Source organism: Tupaia chinensis, unplaced genomic scaffold, assembly GCF_000334495.1.
Source record: "Tupaia chinensis unplaced genomic scaffold, TupChi_1.0 Scaffold000115_1, whole genome shotgun sequence".
NCBI lineage: Eukaryota > Metazoa > Chordata > Mammalia > Scandentia > Tupaiidae > Tupaia > Tupaia belangeri.
In genome coordinates this window covers 2,903,946-2,921,236 of record NW_006159579.1, presented here as the reverse complement: position 1 = coordinate 2,921,236, position 17,291 = coordinate 2,903,946, and the positions used below count along the sequence as shown (strand labels likewise).

General features: G+C 46.1%; 2 protein-coding genes across 4 annotated transcripts; both read left to right on the top strand.

Moving 5' to 3' along the window:
• The first annotated feature begins 2,331 nt into the window (after positions 1-2,331).
• On the top strand, positions 2,332-4,965 carry CUNH20orf173 (chromosome unknown C20orf173 homolog). Of its 2 annotated transcripts, none has more exons than XM_014586139.2 (6): positions 2,332-2,452; positions 2,578-2,940; positions 3,154-3,308; positions 3,386-3,554; positions 3,704-3,755; positions 4,485-4,619. In XM_014586139.2, the coding sequence occupies exons 2-5, from the start codon at positions 2,629-2,631 to the stop codon at positions 3,743-3,745; spliced, it is 678 nt and encodes a 225-aa protein (XP_014441625.1). In that variant the 5' UTR covers positions 2,332-2,452; positions 2,578-2,628; the 3' UTR covers positions 3,746-3,755; positions 4,485-4,619. The 2 variants fall into 2 exon arrangements, with proteins under 2 accessions (XP_014441625.1, XP_014441624.1); XM_014586138.2 differs by lacking the exon at positions 4,485-4,619 and adding an exon at positions 4,626-4,965 and having other exon boundaries at positions 2,333-2,452.
• A 3,287-nt stretch (positions 4,966-8,252) lies between these two features.
• On the top strand, positions 8,253-10,617 carry LOC102469228 (CMP-N-acetylneuraminate-beta-galactosamide-alpha-2,3-sialyltransferase 2). 2 transcript variants are annotated; one of them, XM_006144055.3, is made up of 7 exons: positions 8,253-8,358; positions 8,494-8,840; positions 8,980-9,164; positions 9,246-9,443; positions 9,546-9,585; positions 9,666-9,785; positions 10,255-10,617. In XM_006144055.3, exons 2-7 carry the CDS (start codon positions 8,517-8,519, stop codon positions 10,408-10,410), a joined length of 1,023 nt encoding a protein of 340 aa, XP_006144117.1. In that variant the 5' UTR covers positions 8,253-8,358; positions 8,494-8,516; the 3' UTR covers positions 10,411-10,617. The 2 variants fall into 2 exon arrangements, with proteins under 2 accessions (XP_006144117.1, XP_027625956.1); XM_027770155.1 differs by lacking the exon at positions 10,255-10,617 and having other exon boundaries at positions 9,666-10,203.
• The last annotated feature ends 6,674 nt before the right edge of the window (positions 10,618-17,291 follow it).

Below are 17,291 nucleotides of genomic sequence, written 5' to 3'. Positions count from 1 at the left end.
TTTCATGGAAATGATGTGTACTATAGAGTAATACATGCTGGGAGCTGTAGTTTGGTAAAAGGCTACACTGGTTTAGGAAGGCTTCTGGAAGGAAATGTTTTGTTTTGTTTTGTTTTGCCATAGGGCATATGTGCTTTCCAGAGAAAGAGAAAGAAAGCGAGAAATTGCTCTCTGGAGGGACAATCACACTATAACCCCTTTTTCTCCATTCTCCTCTCAGGATTTTGGGCATGCACGCACATGTGCCCAGTCTGATTTTCAAGCCACTGGGCCCAGGCCTCAAACCATAGTCAACCATGTGGGAATCCAGTGCCTTAACCACCACACCACCTGCCAACTCCAGGAAGTGACTTTTTTTATTGAAATCAAATAAATATGAAGAAAATTGTTTCACAAAGTATTATTATTATTATTTTAGAGAGATTTTTGCTATAGGGCACGTGCACTCTCCAGAGAGATAGACAGAAAGCAAGAAATCACCCCCTAGGGGGGATGGCCATGCCACATTCCCTTCTCCTTCATTCTCCTCTTGGGATCTTGGGCATGCATGCACATGTGCCTAGCATGAGTTTCTTTCTTTAATTAATTAATTTATTATATTATTATTCATACATTAAATCGCAATACATCACTTAGATTGTGAAGAGGCTTTACCCAGCATGATATACACCTCAGCCCAGTTGAGACCACCATATACAACCTTGTCAACAGATAATAAATCTTATCTGTGTCCCACAAGTGTCTTACCTCTCCAAGCCACTGGGTTCAGGACTCAAACCGTCATTGGCTATGTGGGAGTCCAGTGACATAACCATTACTCCATCTGCTGGTCCCCACAAAGTATTTTTTTAATCAGTGTAGCCTGCATTCCCCCATGACCACCTGATACTTGCCTTATGAGCACTGTCAAAAGAAGGGTCATAGACATGTGCCAGTCCTTGGCCTACTAGGAACTGGGCTACACAGCAGGAGGTGAGCTGCAGGCAAGGAAGCAAAGCTTCATTTGTATTTACAGCTGCTCCCCATCACTTGCATTACAGCCTGAGCTCTGCCTCCTGTCATATCAGCAGCCACGTCAGATTCTCATAGGAACACAAACCATATTGTGAACTGCGCATATGAGGGATCTAGCCTTCATGCTCCTTGTGAGAATCTAATGTCCAATGATCTGAGATAGAGCTGAGGTATTGATGCTAGTGCTGGGGAGTGGCTGCAAATACTACATTATGGTGAGTTGTATATATAATTATTTCATTATGTAATAATAGAAATAAAGTGCACTGGAACCAGCAAATGGCATAATGCTTATGTCACTGGACTCTCATGTAGTTGACCAGCAGTTTGAGTCCCAGACTCAACATGGGGACTTAAAATTCACACTGGGTGTGTGTGTGCATGCCCAAACGGAGGAGAAGGGATTGTGGCATGGTCATCCCCCAGGAGGTAATTTCTTGCTTTCTACCTCTCTGTCTCTCCAGTCAGTGCACGCACCCTATAGCCAAAATCTCTCAAAAGAAAAAAAAAAGAAAGTGCACCATAAATGTAATGTGCTTGGATCATTCTGAAATCATCACCCAACCCCTGGTCCATGGAAAAATTGTCAACTAAACTGGTTCCTGGTGCCAAAAATGTTAGGGACCACTGCTATAGAGAATATAAAGAGGTCTGAGTTGAAATTACACAACTGGAGAGAGGGTAACACATAAATTATATTTAAAACCCTCTCTAGATCCTTGTTTACTTATGCCATAAATATTTATTAAATTATTTTAAATCTGGGACCAGCATATGGCATAGCTATTACATCTCTGGACTCCCACATGGCTGACTGTATTTCAAGTCCCAGACCTGCTGGCTTGAAAATCACACTGGGTCCATGTGCATGTATACATGCCCAAGATCTCAGGAGGAGAATGAAAGAGAAGGGATTGTCACATGGCCAAGCCCCCTGGGAGGTGATTTCTCACTTTCCTTCTCACTGTCTCTGTCTCTCTGGTGAGTGCATGCACCCTGAGACAAAAACCTCTTTAAAAAATGATTCTAGGGACCAGTAGATGGCATGGTGGTTAAGACGCTGGACACTCCCACCTGGCCGACCATAGTGGCTTGCTTTCTCATTTTCCCTCTCTCTCTCTGTCTCTTGGGTCAAATTAAAATGAATGAATGAATGAATAAAATTAAATAAATAATTCTAAAAAAATTATTCTAAATCTTAGGGATGCAGAGATAAAGAGAGTCTGTCCTCATGGATCTTACATTCAGTGTAGGTTGTTTGAGTATCAAAGGTGGCAGCTTTTTTCAGGCTGGCTAATGGAGGGAGGTCACAATGTGTACTTTGTGATGAGATCTATGATATAAGTGGGATGACACCAAGGGCCTCACTTAGAGGATACACCACATATCATCTCTCCACCCTGGCATCTTCATCGCAGGCCCAAGTCTTCCTTGGGGGGTAAGCAGATGGAGAGGGAGGCAAAGGATGAAGGAGGGGTGTGGTGAAGGGTTGGGAAGTTGCTGAGGCCAGCAGGACAGAGGGATGCTGGTGCTGTCTGTGGCCTCAAACCCTTATCCTTCTAGGTAGAGAAGCCAGTCTGCCTCCTGCCATAGGAGCCATTGCTTGGACCAGATATGAAGTGCTGGTGGCAGATTTTTGTCCTGTGGGTCTTTTGGGTGCTCATCTTGTGGTGGATGGCCCCCTACCTGGATTTGACACCTGAATTAGCACTCCGGGAAAAACAGGTGTATTTGGTATCACAGCCTTGCAACTGCCCTTGGTTCAAACTTGGGACATGTGGCTGCCCTTCTGGGACCCTCAACTGCTCCTTTTGCCTCCATAAGGAAAGAAAATGGGACTGGTTTCACACGTGCTACGAGAAGACCATGAGATACCTGATGAGGACAGGAGAGTCTGTGACCTCTGACACTGTGCTCTGGTGGTTGGTTAGTGGTCAGCCCTGGGCCCATTCCCATTCCCTCCCCTTTCCAGGCCTACACCATCTCCCACTTCCTGCTCATCCCTGGCTGAGTGCATCTCTCATCTTCACAGCCTAAGCCCCCAATCTCTGGATGGGGATCTCACCTGCCCAGGTCTGCTTTCCTTTCACTGGGAGCCGATATCTGGGCCCCCAATTCCCTCCCTCCTGCTGTGTTCAGGGCGAAGTGTGGAAGAAACTGTCAAAAATGATTCCCAGATCTTTGGTGAGCCATTTTGAGTTCTACTGTGGGACTTGTGCACTGTTGGGGAACTCTCACATCGTGCAGGACTCCAGCCTTAGCAACAGCATTGACCAACACCCAGTGGTCTTCAGGTGGGTGCTGAGTAGAGGTCAGGAGCGAACAGGTCAGGCCTCCCCCCAGAGTTCTCAGTTTCTGCTTTCCTTCCTAGGATGAACCAGGCCCCTGCCCAGGGCTTTGAGATGAATATGGGGAATCGAATCTCAGGGCACTTCATTTGTCCCAGTAACTCCAGCAATCAGCGTTACTGGAGGCAGCTGGTGCGTCTGTTGCTGAGGCTTTCTGATCTGGCATGGACTTCAGACACTCTGAATGACGAGGTGACGGAGATGTCTCCAGACATTCTCACTGTGGGAGGCAAGGGGAGATCTCACTACAGGAGGAGATAATGGTGTCTCATTGGTGCTATCTGCATGATTTATTAGGTTGTGGGGCTGTGAAATTCTCTCACTTCTAATTTTTTTGGTAGATTTGGGAAGATGGTCTGGTTCCCTGGTGGAGTGGAAAATAGCAAAGACAAGGTGAGGGGATAGGGAAGGAGTAGGATGTGGCTATGGGTGAAACCCCAGATCAAATGCCTCCCCTTTCTTCCCCAAGTACAACCAGGGCCAGTATCCATCCCTGGCTCACTCTGTTTTCTGTCTTATACACTTGTGCCCAGGCAGGAAATATTCTTTTTTTTTTTTTGGAGAGGTTTTTGCTATAGGGCGCGTACACTCGCCAGACAGAGAGACAGAAAGTGAGAAATCATCCCCCAAGGGGGATGGCCACGCCGCAATCCCTTCTCCTCTTGGGATCTTGGGCATGCACGCACATTGCCCGGCGTGAGTTTTAAGCCACTGGGTCCGGGACACGAACCACGGTTGATTACATGGGAGTCCAGGGACATAGCCATTATGCTAACTGCTGGTCCCAAGGCAGGAAATATTCTTAAACCTTACTCACTTAGAACTTCAGTTTCCCAATGTCTTCAGTGTAGACTTCAAAGTCTTCTACCTGGCTTTTGAGATCCTGCATGATCTGATCTCTCCCTTGCTTTTTCTGTCTCAGGCTCCATACTGGGCTTCTTGGGGTTTTCACACCAGCCACCTCATGTCTTCTCACATGCTATTCCCTCTACCTGAAATGCCTTTCTCTTATCTTTCTGGGAAACCCTCTTTTTCCTCTGGTATAATAGGGAGCAGCTAGTTGATGCTCTCTTTTTTGGCTCCTGAATGACTCTGTGAGCATGTTTATTTCCTTGTGTTCAGATCCTGTTTTCCCTGAAGAAGATGAGCTCCGTTCTCCTCTCAGCTCTCTGAGGCAACCTGTCATACTAGATGTGAATGAGGGGGGAGGTGTGGGTAAAGACAGAATTCAGCCTGCTGACACATACATGTCTTTTCCACCAGGTCTCCCTTTTTGGATTTGGATCAGAATAGTAAGGAAAGTGGTTCTAATACTGGGAGGAGAATAATCAGACCACCGGCTCTAAGGAAATATTATTCATGCACAATACAGAAGCAGAAATGGTAGCTGCCCATCAGCTACAGTGTGTGGATAAGCTCCCTGTCTCCACATGCTGCCCATTCGAGTCTGTACAAATCCTAGTTCTTTGGCTCTGAATGCATGGGAGTTTTGGGATTGCTGAAGCAACAGAAACAGCAGCAGGACTGTGAAGACTTTTAGGGGCAAAGAGCAAGAGGAAATTGTACAGAGATCAGTTTGGTACTGAATAAAATCCTGGCCGGATTCTTTTTCCTGCAAGCATATTGTCCAGGAAGGAAGGGTCAACATTGATTTCTATATCTCAGGGGCAATATTTATGTTAATTTCTCTGCTAGACCTACTGGATCATGTAGAAGTTTTTAAAAAATTTTATTTGCTGCTATTATTGTTATTTAATTTGCTATCAGGGACATGCAACCACCAGAGAGAGAGGAAGTGAGAAAGCAAGCTGCCAGGTCTGTGACCCAAACCATGGTTGGCCATGTGGGAGTCCAGTATCTTTACCACCCTGTCACCTGCTGGCCCCTAGAAATTTTAATTTAGACTCAGATCCATGTAAAGTACAAACATAAATTTGGAGTTGTTGAGAGTCTCAGATAAAATAAGCTTTGTATCAACCGTGCAGGAAGATGGACGTTTTCCCACTTTTTCATTGAGGTTTCAGCATTTTATGGCTCTCATGTTTATTTTTTGTTTTGTTTTGTTTTTGAGAAGTTTTTGCTATAGAGCACATGCGCTTGCCAGAAAGACAGAGACAGAGAGACAGAAAGTGAGAAATCACCCCCCAGGGAGGATGGCCATGCCACAATCCCTTCTCTTCCATTCTCCTCTCAGGATCTTGGGCATGCATGTACATGTGCCCAGTGTGAATTTAAGCCACCGGGTCTGGGACTCAAACCATGGTCGACTATGTGGTAGTCCAGTGACACAGCTATTATGCTATCTGCTGGTCCCTCTCCGGTTTTTTTGAACCTTCAGTTTTAGTTCTCTGCCTCCTCCAAGCTTAAGGGCTTCTGCCCACATGGGCATCAAAATTGCTAGGGACTTCCTGTTTTTTCTTCTAACTTTTGCTCAGCATTTAAGAGAAATTTTATTTAAACAATATATATGTATAATTTTGTAAAATTTCCAATTAACTCAAGATGGATATAAAGATATGGTATTAGGAAGTGGGATGGATTTGAATGATAACGTATGTTAGTATCTGCTTCTGGGACTGGTCGGTTGGGGAAAAGAGGTGGATACTTTCTTTTCATTTAATTTTTGTACCTTTTGGATTATGTACCACAGACTTGTATTATACATTTAAAGACAAGTACAACTTTAAAACTTTAATATTTAAAACACAATATTATGTTTTGCCCAGAAGTTCTGGCATTTGTAGTAGGAGAGTTTTCAGGATATTTATTTACTTTTTATTATTGCTGGAGGGCATATGCACTCACCAGAGCAGAGAGAGAGAGGAAGCATCTCCCAATGAAACATGGTTATGCCACAATCCTTTTTCCTCCATTTCTCCATTCCATTAGGATTTGGGGCACACATGTGCACATGCCCAATTTTTTTTTTTTTTTTTTAAGCTTCCAGGACTGGCATTTGAATTGTTGTCAGGCATGTGGGATCCAGTTCCCAATGCACAGCATTTAATCACTGTGTTATGGGACGAGAGGGTGTGTGCACTCAATGGAGAGAAACAGAGAGGGAAAATGAAAAAACATTCCCAATAGGGGTTCGTCACACCACTTAGCTTCTCCATTTATCTCTCTTTTTGAACTTTTGGGCATGTATGCACATGTGCCTGGTATGTTTTTCCATCCACCAGGTCCAGGACTCAAACTGCACAGTTGGCTGTGTGGGATCCAATCGCCTTAACCACCATGCCACTGGCCAGCACCAGGTTATCTTTTCATTCATTCTTTGCTAGAATGGGAACCAAAATTAAGTCTTATAGCTATTCTGTTGTTCCCTGAACTGGCTGCTTCTAGGTAAGGCCAGTATGTGCCATTTTTTTTAAAAATCAAATGCTTAGCTTTATTTAGACAGAAATAATCAAGTATGTAATATAACCCTTGGTTTTATTTTTACTTAACCCTGTGAGTACTTCACAAAAATATATGTACAGAAGTAAATAAAACTATACAATCAAACTAAATAACCAGCAGATACAACAAGTAGTCAGAGGTTCAGTGGTGGGTAAGTGGTTGATGAGGCTGCCTGCATAATTGAGTGAATTCCCTGGGCAGTAGCTGCTGCCTTATTCCTTACACTGAACAGCATACCACGATGGAGGGTAAGGCATCTGCGGCCACAGAACATGGGGCTTCTCAGAGTGACGCACAGGTAGCGGAAGCTCATATGCAGAGTAAGTATCTTTTTTCAGTAAGGACAAATTGCTGTTGGCTGAGTGGCTGGTCCGCATGATATAGTTTACAGGGCCAGCAGGTGGCATTGTGGTTAAGGCGCTGGAGGGCCACTTGGTTGACGGAAGTATGAGTCTCAGTCTCGGACCTGGTGACTTGCTTTCTCACTTCCTCTCTCTCATGCATATGCCCTAGAGCAAATTGAAAGAAAAAAAAATAGGGGCCAGCAGGGTGTAGTGGTTACATTGCTGGACTCCCACATGAACAAATGTGGTTTGAGTCCTGGATCCAGTGGCTTGAAAAATGCCGGGTACATATGTGAGTGTGCCCAAGATTCCAGGAGGGGTTGCAGCATGGCCATCCCCTTTGAAGGGTGATTTCTCACTTTTCCTCTCACTGTCTCTGACTCTCTCTCCAGCAACCACATACACCCTAAGGCAAAAAAATCTAAAAAAAAAAAAATTAAATAATTGACTCTTTTCTTAAAAAAATCTTTTCTTACTATGTAAGAAAACTTTTAAAAATATGGAACCAGCATATGGAAAACTTCATGTCACTGGACTCTCACCTGGACAACCATGGTTTGATTCAGACCCAGTGGCTTCAAAATCACACCAGTCATATGTGCATGGGTACCCAAGATTCCGAGAGAAGAATGAAGAAGAGATTGCGGTGTGACCATCCCCTATGGGGGATGATTTTTCACTTTCTGTCTGTCTGTCTCTCTGGTGAGTGTGCATGCCATATAGCAAAAATCTCTCTCTAAAATAAATAAATAATAATGTGCATGTATTTACCTTGGTAACAATTCTGAAAAAATCAACTTCTGGGAAGTTCTAAGGTTGAATGTATCAAATAGTCACTTTCATCAATAATGATAAAAGCTCTCTGCCTCAGGAGGTTCTGAACAGCCCTTCCTTTTCTCTCTCTGCCTCCTGCCCATCCACACCAGTTTTGATGTGTATCCTCTCCTTCCTCACCAGCCTGTCCCTTTGGCTCTTGACGTCCAAGCCTCCCTTGTCATATGGGCTTGGGGCTAAACGCCAAAGTGAAAGGGGGAGCCTTGTCCATAAGCCTACATGGAGGAGGTCACAATATGGCCTCTGTGATGAAATCCCTGCCATAGCGGGGCTGGCAAGGTAGACCCTATTGGACATCAGTCTTGTTGGGAAGGACACAGGGCACAAGAAGTGTCACCTCTCTCTTTCTTTTCAGTCCCTAGCCTGGATCGTAACAACTCCTTTTGGTGGTTAGCAGGTGGCTAAGGAGGCCAAGGGTAAGGTGTTGAGAGATAGTGTGAAGGGCTGGGAGAAGGATGGAAGCCATAAGGATGGGAGATGTTGGGAATGTGTGGCTCCAACCCTTCCTCCTTCCCAGTGCCAGATCTCAGAGCTAACCTATTGTTTGCCAGGGGTACCATCATCAGGGCCAGAGATGAGGATTCGATTCTGGAATCTGGGTCTGGGAGCCGCCTGTATACTTTCATTGTGGCTGATAGTCTCCATCTTGAGCCAGAAGTCGAGCCAGAATTCCAGCCTGAACAACCTCTATAAAATGACCAGAATGCACTTGAAACCCTGCCACTGTCCCAGAAACTTTTCCAATAAGTGTGGCTGCTCACATATGGCCCACAAGTGCTCGGTCTGCGTCCACATGCCTGGTGATTCTGATTGGTTTGACGAACACTACGAAAGGGCCATTGAACCCCTGCAGAAGACAGATGAGCCCATGTCCTATGATGCTCTGGTATTGTGGCTGGTCAGTGCACGATTTTGGTTTCTGCCCAGTCCTTGACCCCAGCCCCAGGCCTCAGCCATTTCTCCTCCATGGTCCTAGGCTCTAACCTTCTACAGGTAGCTGAGCTAAACTCCTAAATTCCTCCCTTCTCTGGTCCTAGGGACTTGAGACAATCAAGTCAGAGGAGATTAAGAATAAGCAAAAACAGCTGGCTGAAACACCGCCCAGACACTCACGGGCCCATGTGGTGCCCAAATGCCAGACTTGTGCAGTAGTGGGAAATTCAATGTCCCTACGGGGCTCCGGCTTTGGCTTCCAGATTAACCAACATGATGTGATCCTCAGGTGGGTGCAGCATGGGAGATGGGAACCCGGAAGTACAGGCCATCATCTTCCTCCAAATGACCACCCTGCCCTCCTTTCCAGGATGAACCAGGCCCCTGTCCAAGGCTTTGAGAGAGATGTGGGAAGCATGACCACCATGCGCATTATGTACCTCCAGACTGTCAGCACTCAGGATCTCCACACCCAGCTGCTACTGCTGCCACTGAATTCGTCAGGCGTGCAGTGGTTCCTTGATGCAGTGCACAACCAGAAAATTATCTGGAAGCCAAGAAACCCTGGGTGCGGCGGTGAGGGGGTCAAGAACACCCTTAGTGAATAATGAGGACTGGGAGCTGCTGTGTCAAATGTCTCTGAAATACCCCTACTATAATCCCTTTTTAGATATCAGATGGTCCAGGTCCCTGATGCAATAAAAGACAAGGTGAGGAACTCAGGGAGGAAAAGGAAACGGGTAAGCCATAGGACAGGCTTCAGGTCAGCACCCTCCTCCATTTTCCTTAGGTACAGGTGATCAGCCTCTCCTTCCTCAAGTATATCCAGGAAAACTGGCTGGAAGACCACAGTCACTATCCGTCTTTGGGGTTTGTGGCACTGTTGTATGCCTTGCACACCTGTGACCAAGTAAGATATCTTGTGCAACTCACAGACCTTTATTCCTTTGCCACTAAAAATTTGTCTTCCCAGGAACTTCATGTTAAATATAAAGTTCTCTACCTGGTTTTCAAGACCCTGTATATGAACCTTTTCTCCCAGGCACCCACACTAGGCTTCTTGAGGTTCCCCAAACATACCTGTTGCCTCCTACCTTCTCACATGCTGTTCCCTCTACCTGGAATGCCTTTCTTCTGTCTCCTGGGGGAATCCTTTCTTCCCTTGGTGTGGAGAAACAGATAGCTGATGCTTTCTTTTCTGGAATCTGGGGTCGCTTTGTGAGTATTCAGTCTTACCTGGAAAAGGTGAGCTCCGTTTCCTCCCAGTTCCTGAAGGAAGGCTGGAACACTAGAAATGGAATGTTTGCTGAAAGAATGGTAGGTGAGCATGGAGGCAGGCCAGGGTCCAGCCTGCTACCCTGTCTTATCCCATCTTCCAGGTATCCTTGTTTGGTTTTGGGGCAGACAGTTTGAAAAGGTGGTCCCATTACTGGGACGGTAAGTATTTGTTCAAGAACACCATGGAAAAATTTCCAGCAGAGCACCAGATCATCCTTAAGCTGCAGTGTGAGGGGAAGATTACTGTCTACAGCTGAGATAGTGCCACAGGAAGTCCCAGGAGGCTCACAAGTAGCCAAGGGGACCTTGGAATGTCAGAGAGGAACTGGAGTTTCTAGCAAACCCTGGATGGAGATCTCTCCACTGTGAATAAAGCCCTTGCTTATTTCTCTCACTGGATTGCTGGTGGCATTAAAGGGCTATGTGCTATTACTGATCTTAACAGCAAACCTATCACCATGTGACTCATACTTGTACTGTATTAAAACATAAGATTATGGGACCAGCAGTTAGCGTAATGGCTATGTTGTTGGATTCCCATGTAGTCGACCGTGGTTCAAATCCTGGACCCGGCGGCTTAAACTTATGCTGGGTGCGTGTGCGTGTTGCCCAAGATCCCGAGAGGAGAATGGAGGAGAAGGGATTGCGGTGTGGCCATCCCCCCTGGGGGGTGATTTCTCCCTTTCTTTCTCTCTGTCTCTCTCTTGTCTTTCTGGCGAGCGCACATGCCCTGTAGCAAAAACCTCTCCAAAAAAAAAGAAAAAAAAAAAGAAAAAAAAACAACATAAGATTATATGAGAAGGAGAAAAAAGCAAACCCTAAAGTTGAAAATGAATCAACTAAACCTATCTGTGTATCAAACTGCAAACATAACTGGGGCCAGAGCAGCGGTAAATACAATGCTCTTCGAGACTGATCCACAGGGAAGGTTCCAGGTCCAAGTCCAGAGACCTCCTTGAGTATACCAGGCATGCACATGCCCATCATCTGGGGCTGGCTGAGGCTGGGGATGGATCACAGTGTCAAGTCCTGGTTGGGGGTGCTTCTCTCTAAAGAAATAACGTACAAAGTTTTGTCAGTGGGCTTATGTGCTCACCAGAGAGAGACAGAGAGGAAGAAAACACCTTTCACTGGGGCATGGTCATGCTGCAACCCCTATCCCTCCATTTCTCCCCACTCTTGGGATTTTGGGCATGCATTCACACATACCTGGCCTGTTTCTCTGCCCTTTGAAGCTGTAATTCAAACCAGGCAGTTAGTCATGTGGGATCAGGCTCCCTTAACCACGCTAAAAGGCCAACCTAAAATAACTAACTTTTGAAAATTGATAACATGACCACCAGGGAAAGTATTACTATAAGTTCTTTTAAAATTCAATACAGTACAGACCAGCAGATGGCATAACAGTTATGTTGCTGGCTTCTCACATTAGTCAACCGTAGTTCAAGTCCTGGACCTGGCGGCTTCGAACTCACACCCAGTGTGTATGTGTGAGTGACCAAGAGACCAAGAGGAGAATGAAAGAGAAGGCATTATGGCCTGCCCATCCCCCCAGGGGGTGGTTTCTTGCTTTGTCTTTCTGTCTCTGCAGTGAAAGAGGGAAACGCCCTATATTCTTTGCACCCTATAGCAAAAAACCTCTTAAAAAAATTCAACACACTGACTATACATACTTTGTAGACTATTTCTGTGGCCAAAAATAACTACAAAGAAAGTTTAAACTTTACCCAGTAGACATATTATGGCGTCGGTATAATTTTTTAAAAAACTATATTATGGGGACAAGCAGGTGGCGTGATTATTATGTCACTGGACTCGCACATAGTCAACGGTAGTTTGAGTCCTGGACCTGATAGCTTAAAACTCATGCTGAGTGAGTGTGCATGCATGCCAAAGATCCTGAGAGGAGAATAGAGGAGAAGGGATTACAGCATGGCCATCCTCCCACGGGGTGATTTCTTGCTTTGTCTGTCTCTCTGGTGAGTGCACATGCCCTGTCGCCAAAATCTCTCTTTTAAAAAAAGTGGGGGATAATTTGAGCATCAAAAGTAGTATTTGTCGAGATTCAGTGACTATATGTGGAATCTTCAAAAAGTTCATGGAAAAGCATACTCCCCTGCCTTCCCAAGAGCACTGTGGTGTACTCCATGTCTAGAAACAAGGTAGCTCAGAGCCAGAATCCAAGAATCCCTGAAGGCATGGGCAGGGTAGCACGTTGTTCCATATACTCAGTCCATCATGGCATCATATAAACATATAATTACTTACAAGAATAAAGTTAACCACCAGAAAAATACAGTTTAAAAAATGGACTGCCCAGGGCTGGCCCTGTAGTACATTAGTTAAATGCTGTGCACTGGGAGTCAGATCCCACATGGCCGACTGCTGTTTAAACCCTGGCCCTGGTGGTTTGAAATACACACTGGGCATGTGTACATGCAGCCCCAAATCCTGACAGGATGGAAATATGTAGGAAAATGTATTGTGGCATGACCACCTCTTTGGGAGCTGTTTTCACTCTCTCTGGCAACCATATGTCCTGTGATAATAATAGTCCTCTCCAGAGAGAGGATAGGAAAGAACAGGATGAGAAACTGCTGAGCCCCACCCCTTTCTTAATTTGCTATAGAGCATGTGTACTCACTAGAGAGAGAGAGAGAGAGAGAGAGAGAGAAAGTGAGAAAATAGCCCCTGGGGGTGGAGGGAGATAACCATGCTGCAGTCCCTTCTCCTCCATTCTCTTCTTGGGATTTTGGGCATGCACATACATGCGCTCAGCATGCTTTTCAAGCCCGCAGGTTGGGATCTCAACCACACAGTTGGCCATGTGGGATCCAGCCACCTTAACCACCATGCCACCCACTAGTCTTTATTTTTATTTAATTAAATTTATTTAAGGGAGAGGGAGATTTTTGCTATAGGGCGTGTGCACTTGCTGGAGAGACAAAGACAAAAAGCAAGAAATCACCTCTTGTGGGGAATGACTACTCCGCACTCTCCTCCATTCCCCTCTAGGGATTTTGGGCATGCATGCACAAGCATTTGGTGTGTTTTAAGCGGCCAGGCCCAGGACTCAAACCATGGTCAGCTACGTTGGAGTCCAGTACTGTAATTATTATGCCATCTATGGCCTTTATTTATTTTTTTTAGTTGTCAGAGGGCACATGCACTCACCAGAGACATAAGAGACAGAGAAGGGGAGAGGGAGAAAGCAGTCTTCAATTGGGTATGGTCATGCCATAATCCCTTCTCCATCCCCTCAGGATTCTGGGCATGAGCACTTGTTTTTCAAATCAGACACCAGGATATAGGCTGGCCCCTGCTGCCTTCTTTTCTATTAAACTTTTTAACCTTACGTGCATGCAATTATTTTTTTTTAAAGGTTTTTGCCTTAGCATGTATGCACTCGCTGGAGATAGAGAGACAGAGACAGTGAAAGGGAAAGTGAGAAATCACCTCCCCTCCAAGGGGAATGCCACGCCAACAATCCCTTCTTCTCTATTTTCCTTCTGGGATCTTGGGCACACATGCACACATGCCTGAAATGATTTCAAGCCACCAGGTCTGGGACTCGAACTGCTGTTGGCCATATGGGAATCCAGCAACATAACCATTTTGCCATCTGCTGGTCTCATCATTTTAAATAAATGAAAAAATTTATCAAAGAAAAAAATGTAGATTGATAGGAAATGTATTTTTCATCATATCACAGTGTTCCTACATATTCTTTCCTCAGGAGGAAACAAAGAGTTCTTCCCTTCCACCTCTCTGCCTCCTGCTTGACAGCCCTGCCCTGGTACTAGAAGGCATCTTCTGAGAGATGTACATACGCTTACCCCTTTTTATTCCTGTTTACCCCATGAGACTTGACTGCCAAGCCCTCCTGTCAGCTGGGTCCTGGACCGAGTGCCATGGTGAAAGCTGTTTCCTTCATGCAGGAGCTCACAATGATGCTTGTGTGCTAAGGTCCCTGATATCACTGGGCTGGCATGAAGGACTCTATTGGACATCAACCCTGGGAGGCCACAGAACATACTGTAGCCTCTCTCCTCCCTCCTCTGAGCCTCCAGCTCAGCCTTTAGCAGAGCACTCTGTAGGCCTTAACAGGTGGGTGGGGCTTAAGAGTTGAGGGAGTTTTAAAAATAATTTAAAAAGGGACCAGCAGTTGACATAATGGCTATGTCGCTGGATTCCCATGTAGTCGACTGTGGTTTGAGTTTCACACCCAGTGGCTTAAACTCACGCTGGGTGTGTGTGTATGTGAGCCCAAGATCCCGTGAGGAGAATGGAAGAGAAGGGATTGCGGCGTGACCATCTCTCCTGGGGGGTGATTTCTCGCTTTCTGTCTCTGGAATCTGTCACACCTTCCTCAGGTACATCTGTGAGAACAGGCTGGAAGGGTGGGGACAATCCCCACATGCTGGATTCACCACTCTGGTTATGCCCTGTGGATATGGCAAGGTGAAGGAAAGGAAGCTCTGGCCTTATACCCTGGGGTGAGGCTGGGTCTTCCCTAGAGGATCCACATTCCTCCTTCCTGCTTTTCCATTTCAGGTTTCCTTTTGGTTTTGGAGCTGATGATAAGAGCAGTTGGCACTATTACTGGTGGTACTCTCCACAGAGATCCAAGGAAAGGGTATTTTAGAAAGCTGTAACAGGCACCCGTGATTAATGTACTGGACTCTCACCTGGCTGACCACAGTTTGAGTCCCGAACCTGGTGGCTTGAAACTCATGTTGGGTGCATGTGAATGTGTGCCCGATCACAGGAGAATGGAGAAGGGATTGCAATGTGGCCATCCCCCCAAGGGGTGATTTCTCACGTTCCCTCTCACTGTCTCTCCAGTGAGCACACGTGCTCTAAGGCAAAAACCTCTCAAAAAAAAAGAAAGAAAGAAAGAAAAATATTCATGGTGGGCGCATGTGCATGTGTATCCAAAATCCCAGAAGGGGAATGGAAAAGAAGAGATTTTGGTGTGGTCATTCCCCCCTGGGGTGATTTCTCACTTTCTCTCTGTGTGTCCAGCAAGCATACGTGCCCCATAGCAAAAATCCCTCTGAAAAAAAAGAAAACTGGAAGAGAACACCACCACCAGCTAGAGTGTGAGGGCAACAGCACAGTCTACACTTGAACCGAAGGCTAACCCTGACCTGTGTGGTGGACGTGAGATGCTAGGCTGTGGTCTCTAAAGTGACTCTTGAGGGTTGGCTGGGGAGGGAAGAGCAAGTAGAGGATCGCTTAGGACTGAATAAATATTCCACTTGGAGGCCTCTAAAATGTCCTTCATCCACTGGATGCCCCATCCCAGACTCCCAGAAGGCATGTGGGGTTAGGCTCATAGCTTATGGATCACAGTATTGAGAAGAAACTCCAAGGTAAAGCAGAGCTCCTTTGGGTCAGAGAACCAGAGTTGGAGGATCAAAATAGTAAGAAAGCAAGAGAAGTCTTGTTTGTCCTCCTTGTACAGAAAAGGCCTAAAGGCCAGGTGAAGATTTTGAGCCACGGGGACTTTGACAGGAAGTAGGGGCAATGCCAGCATCTCTGGGTACCAGATCTGATTCTGGGGGATCTGAACCCTAATTTTCTGCTCAGCATCTGTTGCCAAGTTGCATGTGTGGGCTCTTTTTTTTTTTTTAAGAGATTTTTGCTATACTCATTGGAGAGACAGAGACAGAAAGAGAGAAATCACTCCCCAGGGGGAATGGCCACACCGCACTCTCTTCTTCTCCATTCTCCTTTCGGGATTTTGGGCATGTACACACATGCGCCCAGCATGTTTTAAGCTGCCAGCTCCGGGACTTGAATGGTGGTTGACCTTGTGGGAGTTCAGTGATATAACTATTATGCCATCTGCTAGTCTCCCACATGTGGGCTTTTGGAGCAGCCCGTTTCCACCCTGTGTGGGGTGGTACAATTGGGTCTGAGAACTAAGTTAGGTATAGGTAAACGGTTTGCTCCTCTCAAGTCCACATTCCTAGCTAGACTTTAGTTTTATCTCCAGGCTTAGACTCTGGTTAGAGTACAAAGTAGATCACTTGCTTTAAAGAAAACTGTTGGGGACCAGCAGTTAGCGTAATGGCTATGTCACCAGACTCCCACGTAGTCAACCGTGGTTCAAGTCCTGGACCCGATGGCTTAAACTCACGCTGGGTGCATGTGCGTGCATGCCCAAGATCCCAAGAGGAGAATGAAGGAGAAGGGATTGCGGTGTGGCCATCCCCCCGGGGGGTGATTTCTCACTTTCTGTCCCCTGTGTCTGGCGAACGCACATGCCCTATAGCAAAAACCTCTCCAAAGGAAAAAAAAAAAAAAAGAAAACTGTTTGGCCCAGCCCTGGTGCAATCAACAACATACTAGACTGCAGAGCAGGCAGGCACATGCCTATAGTGCGAGTCCTCGGCCCCATTATCCTGAAAATACTCTGGGCACCTGCATGTACACCCAGGACCTTAACCGGCTGGAGGAATGCAAGAGGGGGATTGCGGAGTCACTGAGCCCTCCAGAGGGCACTTCTTTTTCTTTCATGGATGCACATGTTTTTTCATGAATAAAAGAAAAAAGGTAACTGCTTTGAAGAAATGGCCAACCTGTGAGCTGCGTTTAGTCCGCACTGGCTCCACCAGGGCCAGGCCATTAATGACTAGTTCTGCCACAGTCCATCCTTCTGATTGCTTTGACTACAGGGACCAGAGTCAGTTCTAGTCTACCTGCCCAGGAAGAGACACCTTCTTTCCCAAGAAGGGTATGAGGACAGATGGGGTTTCTGAAGTCCAGAGGCTGACTTTAGTCACAGGTCAACTCAGTGTTTTTGAGGGCAAAGAACTTGTTTCAGGTCAGGAACACTGGATGGTTCCTCACTGCCCATGAGGTAGTACCAGAGGCCCTCCATATCGCTGCCCATTGAATTGGACCTTGGCCCCCACACTGCCACGGCCAGACCAGTCTCCTCTTTGGTGTGCTGAGTACCACCCCTAACTCCTCCCATGCTTCATGAGCCAGTTCATGCCTCCCTTCCTCAGTGCCTGCAATTCCTGCAGTATTTCTAGTCAGTACCTAACTGTTTCTGACTTGTTCATGCTAGTCTAGTCTTATCAAACTGAACTGCAGGGTCTCTGCCTATCTTCTATAACCTTTCCCT

Excerpts from the sequence above, each read along its gene's own strand:
- CUNH20orf173 (XM_014586138.2), top strand. The coding sequence starts at position 2,629 with ATGAAGTGCTGGTGGCAGATTTTTGTCCTGTGGGTCTTTTGGGTGCTC. Across the intron at positions 2,941-3,153 it reads ACACTGTGCTCTGGTGGTTG|GGCGAAGTGTGGAAGAAACT; the intron begins GTTAGTGGTCAG and ends TGCTGTGTTCAG. Across the intron at positions 3,555-3,703 it reads CAGACACTCTGAATGACGAG|ATTTGGGAAGATGGTCTGGT; the intron begins GTGACGGAGATG and ends TTTTTTTGGTAG.
- LOC102469228 (XM_027770155.1), top strand. The coding sequence starts at position 8,517 with ATGAGGATTCGATTCTGGAATCTGGGTCTGGGAGCCGCCTGTATACTT. Across the intron at positions 8,841-8,979 it reads ATGCTCTGGTATTGTGGCTG|GGACTTGAGACAATCAAGTC; the intron begins GTCAGTGCACGA and ends CTCTGGTCCTAG. Across the intron at positions 9,165-9,245 it reads CAACATGATGTGATCCTCAG|GATGAACCAGGCCCCTGTCC; the intron begins GTGGGTGCAGCA and ends CCTCCTTTCCAG.